Raw genomic sequence first — 20095 nt, forward strand, 5'->3', positions numbered from 1 at the left:
CGTATCAGAATAGAACGGACACTGTGACGCCATGACAACCAAGATGAGAACAGTAAGGTAACACCAAGTGACCTAGTGACACTAAGGAAACTGACCGTCCTTTGACATGTAAAGAAGGAGAGATTAATTTATTTACATCCCAACAAATGCGTTTTAATCTAAACTCGTTCGATGATATATATAGACCCAAAAAAGGAAAACGTAACCATATATTCAGGATTGGCAAGTATAGTGAATACAGGTAAAGTGGGACACTTACATTTGTATATTGATATATTTTTGATTGATAAATATTTCACTTTACCTGTATTCGTGCGACACTATACATAGTAGACATCTTCATACATTTTTACACTGAACTAGATAGATAGATAGATAGATAGATAGATAGATAGATAGATAGATAGATAGATAGATAGATAGATAGATAGATAGATAGATAGATAGATAGATAGATAGATAGATAGATAGATAGATAGATAGATAGATAGATAGATAGATAGATAGATAGATAGATCAGTGTAAAATCCATAAAAAAAGCAATGTTATAAAATTCTTATTAACTTTAACTACGTTTAACTCTAGGACTTCACACAAAAGTAGTAGTAGCGCAGAGCTACGGACAGATATTTGAATGAGACTAACAGAAAAGTTATCAGTAGATAATCCAATCCAGAAGAGCATTCATTAGCTTTCTGCTCTGAGAGAAAGGAGTCCTTTCTCTCGTCTGAGCTGTCTGTCTTACCTGAATGCGTACGGAGAGCTTCCTTTGTCTGTAATGAAGCGCAGGAGATAGTGATAGACAGCCGGAGAGCCGAGGAACAGATGAGGGGAGAGAGAGAACCTCTGGGGTTTAAATATCACTCACGCGGCCCCCTCCTTTCTCAGGAGCATCTCCCGCATCTTCAGTTTCGGCACCCCTCCCATTCTCTCCTCCTTTAATTCACCTGCCAATATAAGGGCCATTTGACCCCGTCATGCCAGTTGACTCGACACAAGAAGACTCTACAGGCCAGTGGAGTTTGCATTACAGTCCTTTATTGTTGAGTAGCTGGAGATGGTCAATCATACAGCATAGAAAATGAAGTATGTGGTCAGTTGGTTACATTGAGCAGCTACGTTAGCTATGCGCACTTAATGAAATGCTCATGCATTCGCTCAAAAGACAGTTTTATGTTACCTAGGGAGAGCTGTTAACTACTTCTGTTTGACTGACAAAACTGGATTAACATCAAGCTTGAAGTTCAATTTTACATGTGGTCAAAACGTGAACGCTCATAAGGTGCGATGACGTTATAATGCTAATGAGGCCTAGCAACACCAGACACGACCGTTCTGGCGTCGGACACACCAAAGTAAACAAGCGGTTTTAGATGGCCAGGATATACATGACAGCATGAGCTAAACGAGAACTCATTAGCATGATCTAAATGAGCTCTTTTTAAGCAGCGTAGGATTTCTCACTGATGTAGGCTATACATATCTGTATAATGCATAATGTAGTATGTGTAATGTATTATGTAAGCTGCTTTAATGGCTAAATAGTGAAAGTAGCTGTGCATTTGTCTCTTCTTCTTGCATGTTATGGCTTTCATAAATGTCTCATGACTAGTTGCTATATCAAAATTCATTGAATCATTGATAATTAGTGAAAAATTCAAGGTACAGTAAGATAAGGTTCCTCGTCAGGCCTTGTTATTGGGTTGTCTAGCACACGACTAACATAATTGTCAATACATGATGGGATACAACATTAATTTTTGTAATGTCACTAATCAATATATTATTCTAGCAGAATCTATCTACCTAAATGTGTTCTAAAAACGTTTTCCCATTAAGTTAATTCTTAAAACGTTGTTTCTGAATGTCCTCTGAATGTTAAAAAAGTCCAGTTCTTTCATGTTTTAAAAAGGTTTTTACTTGGTTATACAAATGTTAAAGGGATAGTTCACCTAAAAGCAGAGGTGGACAGTAGTGAAGCATTTTTACTTTCTACTTTTCAAGTTTTTTTCTTTTTTTTGTGGAAAATGTTTACTTCACTACATTCCAAAGCAATATTTATAATGTCATACTTTTTACTTCACTACATTTCATAAATAAAAGTTGTTGTTGTTTTACCTTTAATACTTAATTACATTACAAATAGTACTTTCTTACTTGTACTGAAGTAAATTTTTAATTACTTTTACTTGAGTAAAAGAATACAATACTACATTTTTGATGTAATTAAATATTAAATGATATTCAATATGAAACATAGTGCAGTAAAAAGTACAATATTATGTTTTGGAAGGTTGTGAAGTAAACGGTTTACAAAAAAAAACACTGAAGTACATATGCTTGAAAAATAAAATTACTTGGAAAGTAAAAATACTTCACTACTGTCCGCCTCTGCCTAAAAGTGAATATTACCCCATGATTTATTCACCCTCAAGCCAATCTTCTTTCTGATGAATACAATTGGAGTTATATTAACAAATGTTTCCTGGCTCTTCCAAGCATTATAAAAAATTCAAAGCCCCAAAAAGTGCATCCATCCATTATAAAAGTAATCCACAGGGGCTCCAGGGGGGTTAATAAAGGCCTTCTGAAGCAATTCGATGGGTTTGTGTAAGCCAGACCACCTTCCGAATGCAACTAACGGAAAAAAAGCGTAACTGGCGCGACTTATGACGTCGGACGAAGAGTAAGCGTTTTGAACTGCGAGAGGCGTTGAATACGGAAGGCGGTCTGCCGGAAGCTAGATATTTTACTTTATGAAGTTTTAAATATGGATATTTTTCTTACAAAAATAAATATCGATTGGCAGTGCACTTGATATGAGACTTGGATGACTCGTGGTCTTTTATTGCCTCTAATTTAAGGTTAGTTGTTCCTCTAACGAACAAATTGTTTGCATTTTCTGACGATGCGTACCGTTCAGTAGCCACGTTTCCATTAGCCTATAGATTTGTGCAAAACTTCATATTTTCTAAATGTCGATAAACAATTGCGAAATGACGCCGTTTCTATTAACCGATGTTATGTGACTAAAACTTATTTTGTTCCTCTCGTGACAAGTCATTCCAAAAATTATGCCACGTATGTGGGTAGGTTTATGTATATATCTCAGCCACCGCACTAGCCATTATTTTTAATGGAAGGAGATATAGGCATGTTATTCAAGCATTCATTAAAATGAAAAGAGCTAAATGTTTGAATTTCCATGGTGGTAACCATTTTGTTATTTTGGCTTGGAATTTTGTTTGTTGGAAATATGAACTGAATTTAGAAATGCTTTTAAAATTAAAACGTTGCGTTGCGATTCACTTCAGAAGGCCTTTGTTAGGGTCCCGGAGCCGTATGGATTACTGTTATGATGGATGCACTTTTTTGGGCTTCAAATTTTGGGCAGCCATTCACTCCCATTATAATGCATTGAAGAGCCAGGAAATGTTTTTAATATAACTCAGATTATATTCGTCTGAAAGAAGAATGTCATATACACCTAGGATGGCTTGAGGGTGAGTAAATTATGGGCTAATTTTCATTTTTGGGTGAACTATCCCTTTAGGGGGCCATTCCATTTAATCATTTTTCAAACATTATGGGAACGTTACTTTTAAATGTTCTTTAAACATTCTTAAACAATTAGTAAAAGTTCTGAGAATTTTTCCTGTTAGCTAGGAATCTATCCATCGCTAAACATGCTAGTTGTGATCATAGCACAAGTATTAAATATTTAAAAGTGCAAAATATAAGTGAAACGTCAGTTATGGTGTAAATATAATCTTTAAGAGATGTAATTACACTCCGACTGTTTAGTAAAAGCCATATCCAGACTTTACAACAAAAAACCCCCCAAGAAAAACACCTAAATATATGCAGGCGAAAATGGTTAAAATAAAGTTTGCGAGAATAAATGCCTACGTGAATGAGTGATTGCTGAAGTGCGATTCTTTTGTCCATCGTATTAATGGTCTTCAGGGGTCTAACCTTAGTGAACCAATACTGTGGGATGACTTGGGGCTCTCGCGGGGCCACAAGGGTCCCCTGGTGTGGATTCCATCCCAAAGGCTTTTAATTATTGAGCATCAGCTATCATAAACACACTAAGCATCTGATATTCCAGCTCTCGAGACAAAGCACTAAGATGGACAGCATGTGACAGTCTGAAAAACAGAGCAGCTAATAGAGGGTGTCAGAGAGAGTTAGATCCAAGTACACGAGCCAGAAAGCATGCCATAAAACTACATTATTCAAAAGCAAATTTGTTTATTCTCATGCAAACAAGGCCCAGAAATGTGAACAACAAAGTATGTGGACTGCATAGTGTTCCCATGTGCGCCACAAACGCAAGTCCCACATTTGAATGGTGACGGAATATGTTTAGTTCCTGCAGAAGGGCATTTCATCAAACAAAAGCGAGGTGAAAAAAAGTTTTTTTTTTTTTTTTACACTTCTGCAACACTGGACAATACATAGTACATTTACGACTAGCACCGGAGTCGACTGAGTAACCCTGTCATAAGTGGCACAAACAAAAAGTAAACATAATGGGTTCTTGGTAATGCCTAAATTTAAGCATTTGTTTTAAAACCGATGTCTTTTCTTCATTCACGGATGTTTTGTGGAGATATTGGAGAGGGGACACAGTGGTTGCAGTACCCTTACAACAAATCTGGCTCAAACAAAAGGACATAATGATTAGTTATTGCACCCCTTTGGCCATTTGTCACATTTGCGGCTGTCGACACACACACACACACACAATTATTACAAAATGAATCATCACAGGCATGAACTAATTTGCATACACTCAGAAATTAGTATTATTAAGAAGGCTACACCTCTTTGCAGTAACAAAATTGGTAGTGTATTGGCCAGGTTTCAAATGTAGGTATTAAAATATCACAATAATGAAACTGACGACTAAAACAAACACAGAAGCATTTGAGATGCGACAATCTCAACTTCCTCAAGCTCCTACGACGCTTCCTCTGCTTTAATCTTCTCTTCAGGTTTATTCTCTTCAACTTTCGCTCCTTCCTGTTCCACATCTGTTTTTTTCTCTTCCTCTGGCTTCTGCTCTTCGGCCGCTGCCTCCTCGGCCACTGGCTCGTCTTCTTTCTCCGCCTCCTTTGCCGCCTGTGGCTCGGCCTTGGGCTCTGCCTGCTTGGGCTCTGCCTGTGCATTGGCTGCCGCCTCAGCCTGCGTCTCCTGGGTTGAACTCTCTGCTGGTGTTACTTTTTCCAAACAACGCTGATCACTGAGAGACTGCGCCAGATAGCCAATCAGATTCATATACTCCTGGAAGTTGACCGTCCCATCCTGGTTGTTGTCAAGCTGTTGACGCATGTTTTTAACTGCCTCATTGTCCTCTGAGCCCTAAACACAAAGTTCCTCAGATGTTATGCACTAATGCAACAGGTTTGCAGCTTGTATTGACTGTCATTTCACATTTGAATGGATTAAACTGCTCATGGTGACACAACATCCAATATTAACTAGATTCTAAAAACCTCTGTAAAAAATTTAGATGATCTTTGCTCATGAAAAGCCGTGGGTTTTAACATGTTGCTATGTGGTTACAAGTCTGAGTCCCTGTTTACACCTGGTATTAAGATGCGTTTTGGTCGATCGGATCACAAGTAGATGAGGGACACATTCCCGTTTACACCAGGGGCCCTATTTTACTGATCCAAGTGCACTTAGGGCGTGTCTGAATCCACTTTTGCTAGTTTAACGACAGGAAAAATAGTCAGCACGCCTGGCGCATGGTCTAAAAGGGTTGTCCCTATTCTCTTAATGAGTCATGGGTGTGTTTTGGGCGTAACGTGCAATAAACCAATCAGAGTCTCATCTCCCATTCCCTTTAAAAGCCAGTTGCGATTGCACCATGGCGGATTCGCTATTTACATGGCGGAATTTGTGAGTGGAAAGACTGAACGCTTCTCCAGAGAGGAATCCTTTTATTTTTAATATTTCAAATGTGCTGCGTCCCTGTGTGTGTAGCAAGCAGAGCGTTGTGGACCCGACCTATAGGCGTATATAACTTACGCACTCTTTAAATAACAAAAAAAATATTGTGCATTGACTTTAGACCAGATTTTTGTTGGTCAATGGGACAGTCATTTTCAGTTGCCTCCAAATAGCAACGCACCAACAATGTGCCTGAACACACCTCGTTTTCAGACCAGCATGCCCATGGGCGCACAAATGCATTTGATATGAAAATGTTGGCTGATACCAATAATTCTTTATATTTGAAAGCCAATATATTGGCAGATAAATCTTAATCCAATTTTTTAAAATTATTTTTGAATGCCTGATTACAAAAACAAAAGTCCCACCATTAAAAGCCATATCCCAAGCACAATTATAATGTTCTCATTATAATTTAATGTAGCCTATATGACAGACCTGTGCTGCACATGTTGCACTTAACTGTATTTTCCTTTTTTTTTTAAGGCGCAGTGTGTGATTTTTAGCGGCATCTAGCAGTGAGGTTGTGAATTGCAACCGCCCAAAGCTTACCCCTCCCTTTCGAAGCACATAGAGAAGCTACGGTAGCCGACACAGGACAAAAATGATGTCGTCGGAGAGAGCAGAGAGTGACTAGCGCTCTATAGAGCAGTTTGTCTGTTTAGACTAGAGCTACTGTAGAAACATGGTGGCGCAAAATGGCGATTTCACTGTGTGGCGAGCAGCGGGGCTGAGGGACCGTGAGAGCGGGACGGGTCCTTCACTGTCGTCGCTCCTCCTTTATACTCCCGTCACTCCTCCGTGAGACACGAGGCCGACGGCACGCAGCTGGCGCTCATCATCACTAATGACCGCAGCCTCATCCCGCTCTCACGGTCCCTCAGCCCCGTTGCTCGCCACACACTGTAACCTGTGGTGTATGTAGATAGAAATGGCTCATTCTAAGGTAACAAAAACACGACGGTTCATTATGTAAGGTCTTTATTCACCACTGAAAACATAGTTATGTATATTATATTGCATTTCTGTAAATAGAGCCTCATAAATATTACACACTGCACCTTTAAGTGATTACAATCCTATTTCAAGCAATTCAAAACCATCCTGGTGAACAGTGCGCATCTGAAGTGTCTCAGCTGTAGGAAATAATCCATTATTTAATATATCAGCCAAATGTTCTTATCGATAACATTTAAAAATGAACATATATTGGCCGATACAGATATGTTGGTCGATTTATCGTGCATGCCTAGAAATAAGCACACAATTTACATATGAACGCACCCGGAGATGACGGAAAAAAACATAAGAAGAGCATCAGCTTTCTTTTGGGCTGTGATAACCGCAAGACCAGGAAGAACATTGTGTTTGATTCGTTGTTCATCTTCAAACCAAAGGGTCTTCAGCCGACAAAGTTTAAATCCCGTAATTCTAGTGCGCTTCCCATAATTTTTACGTGTTAGGTCAGTAGGCAGAGAGTAGGTGGTCTTTTGTGACTGTTCGAACACATTCGACTACATGAGCGTTTACACTACGAAAGCAATCCGGTCAAATGCGTTTTCTACAACCTCTGGAAGTGTCTGGAAATCTCAAAACGTTTTAGACCCAGTTTACAACTTTATTTAGCGTTGTCCACTTCTGATCTGATTGATGAAAACGCTTCTTAATACCAGGTGTAAACAGGGCCTGATATTCTATTTTTTTTATTGGGAATTGAGAGAAAAAGGTGTTGGGATTTCAAATTCGTCACCCAAAGTGCAAATGTGCTACATGTCGAAGTGCTGCCCGTGAGGCTATAGGCTTCAACAATATTGGGTTTATTTTAAGTCGGCATGAAATGGAAGTTAAGATATTCTTTTCTTCTCTATTGTGATGTATATCCGAGTGAAACGGCTTCTCGAACAAGAAAAAATGTAGGGTGTGACTTAATTTTGTCTATTGGGAATTGGTTGAATGGTTGTGGTTTGCTATTGGTCGATCTCAGTGAGTGACAGGTTGTCCCGCCCTCACGCCAGTAAACGCGTCATTAGAAAAGAGATGTCCCTGCAAAAGGGAGGGGAAGCTATTTTGATTACAAAGGCTTTTTTTTTTTTAAAATAATGATGTGCATGGATAAATCATTTATAATAAACACTGCAATCTTCCATTAAAAAAAAAATCTGAACTGTTCATTTTGATTTTGTGGTGACTTTAAATATATAAATCTACAGCAAGTTTACAGGGTTTTTTCACCCGTTTATGGTCTGCCAGGCAAAATGGTTGTTTAGAAGATTAATAGCCCACTTCTCCACAACAAACTGCACAATCTGAGGAATCATTCATGTCCGTAGCACAAACAGTGCGGGATGAACGAGCACCACTAAAAGTTTTCCTCTGTAATTTAATGTGGCACCGGAGCAAATAACACGGCAGCATTCTTCATGGCAAATGACTATTTGGACACAAGTTTGTGGTTTCTGCTCAGCTCATCAAAAGTCCAGATAATAAGGAACTGCTCAAAAAAGAAATAGACCAGGGCCAACCTGTGGCCATGGAAAAACCGAGTGTACTGAAAGACGAATACGGTAACTGAATGACGGCTGAATATCAATTTAACAAAACTGAATGCAGCTTCTAACCGTCAGAATGTTCTTCAGCTGGTTCTTCACAAGGCCCTGGAACTCCTTCCCTCCGAGGTTTTCCTTGCCCTTGGCCGACTTCAGGTAGGCACCCACCACGGTTTTGATTGCTGTCTCCATCTTTGCTTTCGCTCTACAACAAGATGAAAAGAACATTTAGTAGACAGCTGACATTAGAGATGCATATATAAAATATTACAATTATGGCTGATGGACGATAAATAATCAACACAATTTAACACTATTTTGTTGAAATAATTTTTTTAAAAATGTATGCTAAAAACTAAAAATCAATCATTTTAAATACTACAGGAGAATTTAGACAACACAGCATTATAATGTACAGTATACAAATGGAAAAAAATCCTTTTTAGATTTGCTAAAGATTACACTACTGTTCAAAAGATAAGATTTATTATTGTTTTAGTCCCATATTCTCACCAATGCTGCATTTATTTGACCAGTACAAACAGTAATATTGCAAAATAATATTACAATTTTAAATAACGGTTTTCTATTTGATTATATTTTAAAATGTAATTTATTCCTGTGATGGCAAAGCTGAATTTTCAGCATCATTACTCCAGTCTTCAGTGTCACATGGTCCTTCAGAAATCATTCTAATATGCTGATTTACTGCTCAAACATTTCTTATTATTATCCTTCTAATATGACGATTTGATGCTCAATAAGCATTTATCGATAATAATTCAAATATATTTTTGTGGAAACTGTTAAAGGTGCAGTGTGCAGTGTTTATGAGGATCTGTTGACAGAAATGCAATATAATATGCATAACTGTGTTTTCAGTTGTGTTTAAAGACCTTACCTAATGAACCGTTGTCGTGCTGACAGTCCTTACCGAAACTTTACAGTAACGTTTGGTCAATGTAATGCATCCTTGCTAAATAAAAATATAAATTTCCTTAAAAAAACAAACAGTAGTTTTAAACAGTAGAGTGCATTTAACTGTTGTAAAGTTACATGAGCTTTGATCTAACTAAGGGAAATGACCATGCATGCATAAACAAATAGATCCCTTTCACTTGTTTTATCATTAAAGGTGAATCATAAGTCTGATTTGAGTTTAATACTTTACACAAACCCTAACCCTAAGAAGAATTTGGGGTCTTTAGTAGTTGGTGACATGCCAAGCTCCATAACAAATTAGAGCCAACACTCTAGCAACAGTCTCTGAAAGTGTACTAGGGTGTGGAGAATGGAAATCTTGGGGGTTAGAACTGACAGTGAATTGCAGATAAGGGAAGAGAGAAGAAAGGGGCAAGTCGCCAATGGCTGTCCTGATCTTTGATAGGTCATCTGATCTACTGATGACCAAACCACACAGCGGCTTCATGTTTCTCAAGGGATTACCAACAGCTCAAACATGCCTTCTTTCTTCACTCACTCACTCACTCACTCTTTTTTCTCCCTGTAGTTTTGTTCCTCTTGCTCTTCACACCTCAATGTAAAGACCTTAGTCCTGCTTTTCCTTTTCTTTCATGACCAGCATTGCCTCTCTTTTTTCACGTATAAGATTTCACCTATGCAGGCACACATTGGCTCTCTCTTGCATTCCACTACATAATTTTTTACTGATTGGTCAAAGTTGAAGGAAAAGTGAAGGAAATGCCAATAGCCAATCACCTTGCCTCAATGAAGGGATGGCATTACTCAGAATCTTTGATGAGGTGCCAACGCTCATAACTCAGTTATGTTCGGCATGAAGATGTGGCGATCAGATTTTAAGGTAATTTCCGAAAACTTTCATTAAAGTGTGTTTAATATATGCAGCCGCAACAATAAGTAAAGACATCTGAAGCATTTGCATTAAGTAAAACTATAAAAAACCCTATTAAGAACTATTAAGAAACACTTAAAATTACACAAAAATGTTAAATTTAGCCTTGGCAACTAACTAAAATAAATTAGTTTGAGTTAAAGTATTAAAATGACTAAAACTGAAATAAAAAATAATCAAATCTATATTGAAATATTAATAAAAATGACAAATTACAAAATACAATTACTGAAACTTAAAATAAAATGAAAACTGAAAATATAAATATAAAAGCTTATTTAATAATATTAATAAATATTATAATAGTACGTAGGTAGTTGACCACCTCTAAAAGTGCCAATAATATCAAAATTATTATTTTATAAGAACAGCAGAATGGGTTAAAGCAACAATATTAATAAATATCATAATAGTACGTAGATAGTCGACTACTTTTAAAAGTGCCAAAAAATATCAAAATGATCCTGTCATAAGAACAGCAGAATGGAATAAAACAATAATATTAATAAATATTATAATAGTACGTAGATAGTCGACTACTTTTAAAAGTGCCAAAAATATCAAAATTATCTTTGTATGAGAACAGCAGAATGGATTAAAGCAACAATATTAATAAATATTATAATAGTATGTAGATAGTCGACTACTTTTAAAAGTGCCAAAAATATCAAAATGATCCTGTCATAAGAACAGCAGAATGGATTAGAGCAACAATATTAATAAATATTATAATAGTACGTAGATAGTCGACTACTTTTAAAAGTGCCAAAAATATCAAAATTATCCTGTCATAAGAACAGCAGAATGGATTAAAGCAACAATACTAATAAATATTATAATAGTACGTAGATAGTCGACTACTTTTAAAAGTGCCAAAAATATCAAAATGATCCTGTCATAAGAACAGCAGAATGGATTAAAGCAACAATATTAAATATTATAATAGTACGTAGATAGTAAGTCGACTACCTTTAAAATTGCCAAAAATATCAAAATGATCCTGTGATAAGAACAGCAGAATGGATCAAAGTTTCAATGCATTCTACATTCTACAAGCTACATTTCATTGATAAAATCTTTAAAAACAGACCTGACTGTCTCACAGAGATTTAGAAAACACGACTTTTGAATTCCAATCATTGCTCTTTACGCGAGTCATTCAGACTTAACCTGAAAGTTATGGCTTGCTTGTCAAGATGAGGATTGGAAGCTTATAATTTGCATAGCGGTACAAACAAAGCCGCACAAAAAACAGTGACATCCAGCGGTCAGCAAAGAAGCCCTTTGGGTTGTTATTGCTGGTCAAAATCTGTGTAGGTGTGCTTGTCATCCGAGATGGTTTCTAATGCCGCCAAATTAGCTGACGCAAATACACACAGAGTTTCCTCTTATCAGCAGTGATAACCACATCGACAGGTAGTAAGCAATTAAGAAACATGACCATTAGCCTAATTTAATGAGCGAGAGAGAGAGAAGGAGATACAGAGATGACGCAGAACGCATATTAAAGTTTCTGGTTTCATAGGCTGTTTGAAAGTGAGAAGGACTCTTTTACACTATACCGTCAGGTTGAATGGTGCAGGAAATAGTTTTCTACTTCATTGGCACGCAGACACTCAGCTAATGATTTCACAATGCAGCAATAAACTATAGTATGCTTCCTGTCGGCTGTCGAGTACAAACCTTACATACTCATACAGTGTCTTAATTTGGGTGCAACAAGGACGGCGTCTCAAACCCCAGAAGGCATAACCCCTCACAGACATGTTTTGAATTCCATTGCACCTATGATGCCCTAAAATGCTGTCTGTAATAATATGCACTGTTAAAAATAAAGTTTTTCTATTGGCATCAGTGGTTCCTCCTTCTAAATCAATGGAACCTCTTCATTACGCATTTTTAAAACGTTCTTTACACTAAGAAAAACATGATTCTTTTTAGGACTGTTCACTGAAAGGTTCTTTGGGGAACCCAAAATGGTTCTTCAATTGCAAAGCCCCTTTTGAAACCTTAATTTTTAGTCAAAGTCAATGGTATTTGACTGAAAAAAAATGCAATTTGAAAAAGATTTTTCATGCTACACAAGTGTCTGCTACTATAAATTGTACGATATATTAGAGAATACACTTTTAAACATATGAAAGATATTGGTTGATGCTAATTAAAGGCACAATATGTAAGATTTTTGGATTAAAATATCCAAAAACCACTATAACTGTTCTATATTTTGTTGACTTTTGTACTTAAATCATCCCAAATATTTCCAAGAATGTTTAAATCCAGAGAAATAAGCTATTTTAACCAGGACACGGACCGTATCAATGACATCATACCCGAGTTCGCTCGATTTCCGAACACCAAAGGCACTTTAATATATTATGTGTTTTATTAGACAGGTGAGCAACTGTTTGGATACATTCATCGACAGAAAACGAATCATTGTTATACAGCTCAACACAGTTAGTCTTATTGTTTGAATCTGGTTTTCTTGATTTACCATGTTTTACCATGCGTAATATCGATCTAGCTTACTGCGGTGTGCAACAAGTGTCTCATAGTAGCCGCCGAGCGAACGCACAGACAGCATTATAACATAACTTTCAACACGCTCAAATGTATCTAATATGATAAAACAGTGCTGCATTACTCAATGACCCCAAAAAGCGGAATCAATGTGTCGTCAAGCTACACCTTTGTTTTGAATGAGCAACCTCTAGCGGCGAAAAAATTACATATAGTGCCTTTAACCAAAAAGGCAATGTAAACAATGTTACAACACAGTTGTTACCTTTAGGCATTTTCTTTTACCTGGTTTGACCCTGAAAACGGACTTTTGTTGGTGTAATCTAATGAAATAATATTTTTGGACTAGAATAAAAGTATGTGTTTAATTCATAAAAAAATGTGCCTAGTTTCATAAGAACACAATAAGTGTCTCACTTGTAGTGTCTAGTCTGTGGCTCAAAACATACCTACCTAGACAGCATTCATAAGCTCTTATCTACACAGAAAGCAGCATATCCTGACTGAAATGGAACATCTACAGCAACAAATACTGTACAGTCATGATCCAGTCAGTCCCTTATCCACAGTACAAACAATGTCTACATGCGCCCTAGATCAAAAGGCCGTCGCTCTGTTGGAGTCAATGCTGTGTTGTTGTCACAAGTCTTACACACCTTCTCTCCACAATCATATTTCTAGTGACTATAGGCACCGTTCACTGATCCTATTGACTCTTTCAACCCTCGGGCTCAACCCTATCCAGTGCCAGTCGTGAAGTCGAATGAATTATTGACGCCTTTGGCCCCTGACCTGGCGATTCCGTGCGCGCTACCCTAGACAGTCTCGAGCTTTAACCCAAAACTCCCTCAGACAGACAGCACGTGGATGGTTTAATAATAAGTCATGAAGAGAGATCTTCCATTACTTAAGTGACTCTCCAAAACATGACCTTTTACTGTTCCTGGACGAAATGAATAAATAAATCCGTGCAAACAACCTCATAAAAAAAGGAAAAAGGGACGCAGACATATGCAGTTTAACAACGGACACTAGTGCACCTCTACCGTTTCTCTCCAATGCGTAAAAGAGATTGAAAGGTTTGCGTTTCCAAAGCGGGCGAACGTGATACGCGCGCGCTCTATCACAGTAACGACAATACCCGCCGCTCGCGTGCGCCATTAAAAATTCACACAGGAACAACTTTGCAAGTGTATAAAAACTCGTGGGGAACAATCTCGAGGTAGTTCTTATTTTCTACACACTGAAATCCCGCGTGGATAAAACACCTTTAGGTTAAACGCTTCTCTTTTCTGTCAAGCGTTCTGAGAAGGACAGTTTTTGATTTACGGTTGGCACAGAAGACTCAAAATGTCATAATCTACAATTAATATGACTACAATTATTTTATGAATATGCTATAAATATTAATAAAAAATAATTATACACGTATATTTATATCTTTATTTTTAGATTATTTTTATATTTTCATTTAAATTGTAAAATAAAATTTAAAATAACCACATTCACAGTAATTCATTAACTGTTGATAAATAAGCTAACAGAAACTTCATAATAACCTTAAAAGATTATACTATTCGTTTTAATATGCATTTAAAATACCATACAATAGCAGCATTCGCGTACTTCAACTACATAATTGTTAGCGCGTACGTTATTAATAAAACGCCGCGATTAATAACACTTCAATCCACAGAAGTATAGTTCAGATAATTCGTAAAAAGGCGCATTGACTGTGTGCGAAAACAGCAGATGTTTTCAGATTTAGCTGGCCGAGGATGGTCGAAGGGTGTTCCTAAAACGTGGCGTTGACACTGTACAAAAACTCTTACAAGTTCAAAACTCAAAGTTTTCTGTTTAAATGAGTCGGTAATGCGAAAGAAACGTATTTTGAAGCACTTACCCTAAAATGAGGACAGCGTGGATTGACAGTTCACAGTAGCTGCAGTAAAGCCTCTTTTTTCTTTCCCTTTTCTTCCCTACCTCTTAAAAAAAAAAAAAAAAAAAAACTTGTCAGACTCGAACCGCGGCCGAATCTCTTCCGTGATTTTTTTCGCAAACGTTTTTTTGCCCCTGACTCTGACAAATGAAAAGGGCGTGTACCTGGAGGAGGGGAACTAAGGACAGGCTTATTTGGCTGCTTTAAACAGGACATTTGAGTTTTGTGATGATTCATACGCTAAATTTGATATTTCTAATGTTGTCTACAGCTGTAACATCAACATTATCACACGTGAATGTAGTTTCACACTATAAATCACACTGGGAATCATGGCAGAGGACGGTAAGTTTCGTCTGGAGGTTTAGTGGGAAGTACAAAAACTTTAACCCTTACCTGCACAAGGCTCGGGGCAAAATACCCCAATGTTTCATCTGTTACAACATTTGGTAGTCTCATAAAGTGAATTTAGTGCCTCTGAAACATAGTAAATAGCCTAGTTTCCTGTAAACTATCATGGTAGATAGAGAGCTGTGTAATCTTCACACAGGGATGACAATTATTGCCTTGGTTTTCTAAATAAACAGCATTGAATGTTTTGTGAATGGAATAAATTTCAAATTATTCTTATTTAATTTATTCATTTGAAATATGTGTCTCAAGTAAATGACACTTTGACATGTTTACACAGGGAAAAAAAGGGAAAAACTACTTCAGAAAATCAATTCCAGGGCCTCTGAAGCATTTAAAAAAGTACATTTCTGACACTGGTATGCACCCTACATATGCAATATAAAGACAACAAAGTGCTTTCCCTTTTTTTTAAACGCCGCAGGAATTTAATATCGCCACGATTCTTGCTAACTTGTGAATGCTTTGTTGTGATAAATCTTTAGACAGCCTTTAACAGGCCTCAGGGGAGACATATAGTGAATCATATCCCAGTGCCCACACTATGCTATGATTATCTGTGTTTACTAGAGGCACCGCCTATGTAAAATGGTTTGTAGCTACTGACTGCTGTCACTTTGTGTGGACTATGGCCGTGCCCTAGTCACACCTCACATCTTTTTGATTATGCTACAAACAGTGTGTACATGTAACTAAATTACGTCATTTAATTACAAAATAAAAATGTAACTGTAATCAGTTACAGAGAAAAAAATGTGTAAATTACAGTTACTTATGAAAACGTGGGTTACATCTGAATATTTTCTGTAAAAAGCTAGGATATATTGAATAATTGAATAATGCTTTGCTTGTATTTGATGCCTCCTGCCATTTAAAGGCTATTTGGTAAAGAGATGCTATTCTGATGCCTTTGATTGGTTCTCGTTTGAATGTGCTGCGCACCACGTCTGCCAATTACATCAATCCACATTGCCGCTCAAAGCCTTAGGCTACAACCTGTCTGAGAGTTGCCACCATGGCAAGTGAAAAGGCGTTTTAGTGCTGGAAATTAGAAAAGTAATCAAATGTAATCAGTTACATTACTTTAATAAAGTTACTTATTACATTTTGAATAGGGTAACTTGTAATCTGTAACCTATTACATTTCCAAAGTAACCTCCAAAGTGGCTACAAAGTTAACATTTGACTCATTTTTGTTTCATAAATGTTGTGCACCCCCCATGATTCGTCTATCGTGACTGGTTCAGCGAGATTTAAAATCCACCCCCCCCCCCCCTTCTGCCACCTTATCCAACCAGTTGGACTAAGGTTTCAAATTAAAATCTCGATGCATCTCTCAAGGCAATTTGAAGTTGACAGCCGATGTTCTTCAGGCAGTTCCAAATTCTAAGGTTTCAGAATTTGTGTATTCAGTTTAGTTTAGTATAGCACTTGCAAATAAGATCTACATCTCCCTTATTTTCCAAAAGAAACCAACGCCCTTTCCTCAAGCCACACCTGTTAGCAAGGCAACTGCCGGCACCTGATTTAATTGTGTTGGAGACCGAATGTGTCAATAAGGACGTATCGTAACTGGCTGTGACTGGAAGATCTACAACCTAAGCCGCTGTGCAATAGGATAGTTGAGGGCCTCGGGGTGGTGTTGGGTTACCATCAAATGATGCTATTAAATCAGATGCGCCACACAAAAGAATGGGAGAGAATGTGCTGAGAATCTTATATGGCATGGTCAATAAAGAGGCACGGCAAGATTACCTTGAGAATAAAACAAAGCTTTCTTTTTATTTGCAGTCACCTGGGACAATCATTAACTGAGCAGCGGCGCTGCCTATGTTATAATTACATCAGAAAGTCACAAGGTAAAGTTAAAGTGATTGTCTTCATGCTTCTTCATTGGCTAAAAGCCGCCATGCTGGTTGGCCACTTTGCCAATAAGCTGCCAGAACTCCAGGAAGGTCAGCTCTCCGTCGTTATTGGCATCCAATGAGGTCATGAGCTGGTCAATGGTGGCTGGGTCAGAGGCGTTCTGTGAGGGAAGACAACGAACAGGCATTTATATGCGCTTGCAATGATAGTGTCTCCATCTAGTGATCGTCACTGGTACGGCACATTCTTGTCTGCTGACCTATTGGTTTGGGGGGGAGTTCCTGTTCTGGATGGGCCAAACAGAAAATGCTCCGATGTGGCATTTTTCCATTGTCTCTAGTTTAGTTTCGATATAAACATGCCGAAAGCGGGCGGTTTGTTTTCACACACACATAGCAGTATAAGGTCTTTCTATAACTTGAGAGTTTTTTGTAGGACGGATTTGTGTTATTTCCTCTACAAAATCACAAACATGTGACTCACAAGGAATTCTTTTGAGGACTGGGATGTGGTTAGCTAATAACTCACACCAGACCTTTAAAATGGTGCTCTTTTCCTTTTTGGCTCATTCTTCTCGCAACATAGAATGCTTATCAAACATTGTAAATACAGCCTTCATTTATGTATTCATTTTTTACAAAATCTTTATTTTAATGAATATTATTAAAGGTCACAGGTTGTTTTGTTTTTTTTAAGTACATTTTATCGTAAAATTCATCATGCTGAACACCAGTGTTACTTTAGTATCATTTATCTTTGATAAAGTTTTAGTAATTTTGTTGTGTTTTTGTCATTGTTTATCGTTTTTAATTGTAGCTGTAAGCTAAAAAATAATAGTTCTTTGCAGCACCTTAGATTCAGCAGACATGCCTCTTCTTATTAAGAACCATTTTGAGTTGGTTTTATAGTTCTGTGGAGTTTTCAAAAAAGAAAAAAAAGGTTTTTTATGTTACATGATTGGTTTTAAGACCAATATACTGGTTCCTTGTTCTTGCTAAGTGGTTTCCAAATAGCAACTTTATATTTAAAGGGATTGTTCACCCAAAAATGAAAATTCTGTCATCTTTTCTTACCCTCGAACCTGAATGAATTTCTGTATGAAAGCAAAAGTAGATATTTTGAAGATTTTGAAGTTGAACGACCCAACTGTTTGATCACTGACATTCTCCAAAATATCTTTGTGTTTCGTACAGAAATTCATTCAGCTTTGAGGGTGAGTGAACGATGAGTAAATGAGCGAACTATCCCTTTAAGTGTAGACCTGAATTGAGGAATATAAACATGAAGTGTACTGACCTTTTGTTATACTTTAAAAAAAAAGACTCAAAAGGCTTACCTTTATAAAGTTGGGTAACTGGGATGTGACCAGGCTCTGAAACTCTTCCTTGCTCAATGTGTTTGCAGAGCCATCCTTCCCGGCATAAGTCTTGAACTGGGAGACGAGCACATTAATGGCAGATTCCATGATTTTGGAAGTAGGAAGTTTAGGTGGCTGGAGAGAAGAAAGTAATCGACAGGTTAGTCCTTTCTAATTTCAAGCGTATCTAAGGTTAAAACGCAATAAAAACACAAATCAAGACCAGTAATAAATGTACAAAAATATATGTTGACAAGATAAAATTAATTTAGCTTTTTTTATAGGGAAAATTCTGTCATCACTTCCTCATCCTCATGTTCTAAACATGTGACTACGGGTGAATACATTATAAGAAGATATTTAGCAAAATGTCCAAGCTTCTCAAGAAGGTGGATGGTGATACACCTTTAATTTTAAGCTTGAATATGCTGCAAGTGTCTGATAAAGAGAAGTATACACATGAGAGTGAGTAAATGATGAAACAATGTTCATCTTTGGGTGACCCCTAACCAATTATCGGCAAAAAGGTATATCCAGTGCACAGTAAAAATGATTCAATAAAAAGATATATTCAACAGAAGAAGTATCATAGGCTTACCTGGGCCGAAGAGTGATGTTGTGGCTGAAGTTGTGTGAAAATGACCACCTCTCACCTTATATTCTCTTCAGCTGACCGCCAAACTCAGCGGAAAACCAAAATCACGCCCACTGCTCCATTTCACAAGTCAGGATGTTCTTATCTCCTGCTTAAATGTTTCCATAGCAAAGTAGTTTAGATGCTCTTTCACACACACACACATACTCGCGTTTGTTTGACTATATTAGTGAGGACATTGCATAGACCTCCAGTGAATTTATATCAGGTTAATGGCATTTTCTATCGCCTATCACCTAAGTAATAAGTTACTGTAATTTAATTACTTTTCCCTTGAAAAAGTAAAGGGATTACTCTTGTTTCTTCTGTAATTTAATTAGTTACTTTTGATGTAATTGAACTAAATACTGAGACTGCAGAACAATTATATATAATACAACAGTAGAATTAACATCAAAATTTTAAGTCTAATTTTTAAACGTGTGTTTTTATGTATCCTTTTTACATTTCACATTTGTAATACTTTGGTCAGTTAATAAGAATAATTGATGTCGTTTTTTTATTATTTATTTGAATGAATTAAAAGAGCCGCTTCATGTTTATCCTTGAATTACTTAACTAGTCGAAATTGATATAGGATTTAGAAAGTAATAAGTAATTAAATATTTTTTGGAGAGAGTAATTTGCACAGTAATCTAATTACACTATTGAAGATGTAATTAGTAACTAGTAATTAGTAACTTACCCAACTCTGCTCACAAGTATAGCTAAACCTGTACACACACACACACATATTGCATTTCCATGTTTTATGAAGACTTTACATAGACATTTTTAGACTGTACAAACTGTATATTCTAACCCTAAACACACCCCTTACAGAAAACATTTTTACATTTTGTCAAAAAATCATCAGAACCAAAACATGTCCCACCAATGTCAAAGATTTCCTTGTGGGGACATTTTGTCCTACCAACATTGGGTTTACCAGGACCACACACACACACACACACACACACAC

General features: G+C 37.0%; 2 protein-coding genes across 3 annotated transcripts; both read right to left on the reverse strand.

Moving 5' to 3' along the window:
* Window positions 1-1017: 1017 nt before the first annotated feature.
* s100u (S100 calcium binding protein U) lies at window positions 1018-14963 on the reverse strand. Of its 2 annotated transcripts, none has more exons than XM_079828842.1 (4): window positions 14810-14963; window positions 8583-8715; window positions 3854-5367; window positions 1018-1952 (listed from the first exon to the last, which is right to left on the reverse strand). In XM_079828842.1, the coding sequence occupies exons 2-3, from the start codon at window positions 8700-8702 to the stop codon at window positions 4966-4968; spliced, it is 522 nt and encodes a 173-aa protein (XP_079684968.1). In that variant the 5' UTR covers window positions 8703-8715; window positions 14810-14963; the 3' UTR covers window positions 1018-1952; window positions 3854-4965. The 2 variants fall into 2 exon arrangements, with proteins under 2 accessions (XP_079684968.1, XP_079684967.1); XM_079828841.1 differs by having other exon boundaries at window positions 1025-2126; window positions 3600-5367.
* A 2049-nt stretch (window positions 14964-17012) lies between these two features.
* s100a11 (S100 calcium binding protein A11) lies at window positions 17013-19182 on the reverse strand. The gene is made up of 3 exons (XM_079828678.1): window positions 19078-19182; window positions 18459-18614; window positions 17013-17282 (listed from the first exon to the last, which is right to left on the reverse strand). Exons 2-3 carry the CDS (start codon window positions 18585-18587, stop codon window positions 17154-17156), a joined length of 258 nt encoding a protein of 85 aa, XP_079684804.1. The 5' UTR covers window positions 18588-18614; window positions 19078-19182; the 3' UTR covers window positions 17013-17153.
* Window positions 19183-20095: the final 913 nt, after the last annotated feature.

The sequence above is a fragment of the Gobio gobio genome, assembly GCF_949357685.1.
Source record: "Gobio gobio genome assembly, chromosome: 11".
In the NCBI taxonomy this organism is placed as follows: Eukaryota; Metazoa; Chordata; class Actinopteri; order Cypriniformes; family Gobionidae; genus Gobio; species Gobio gobio.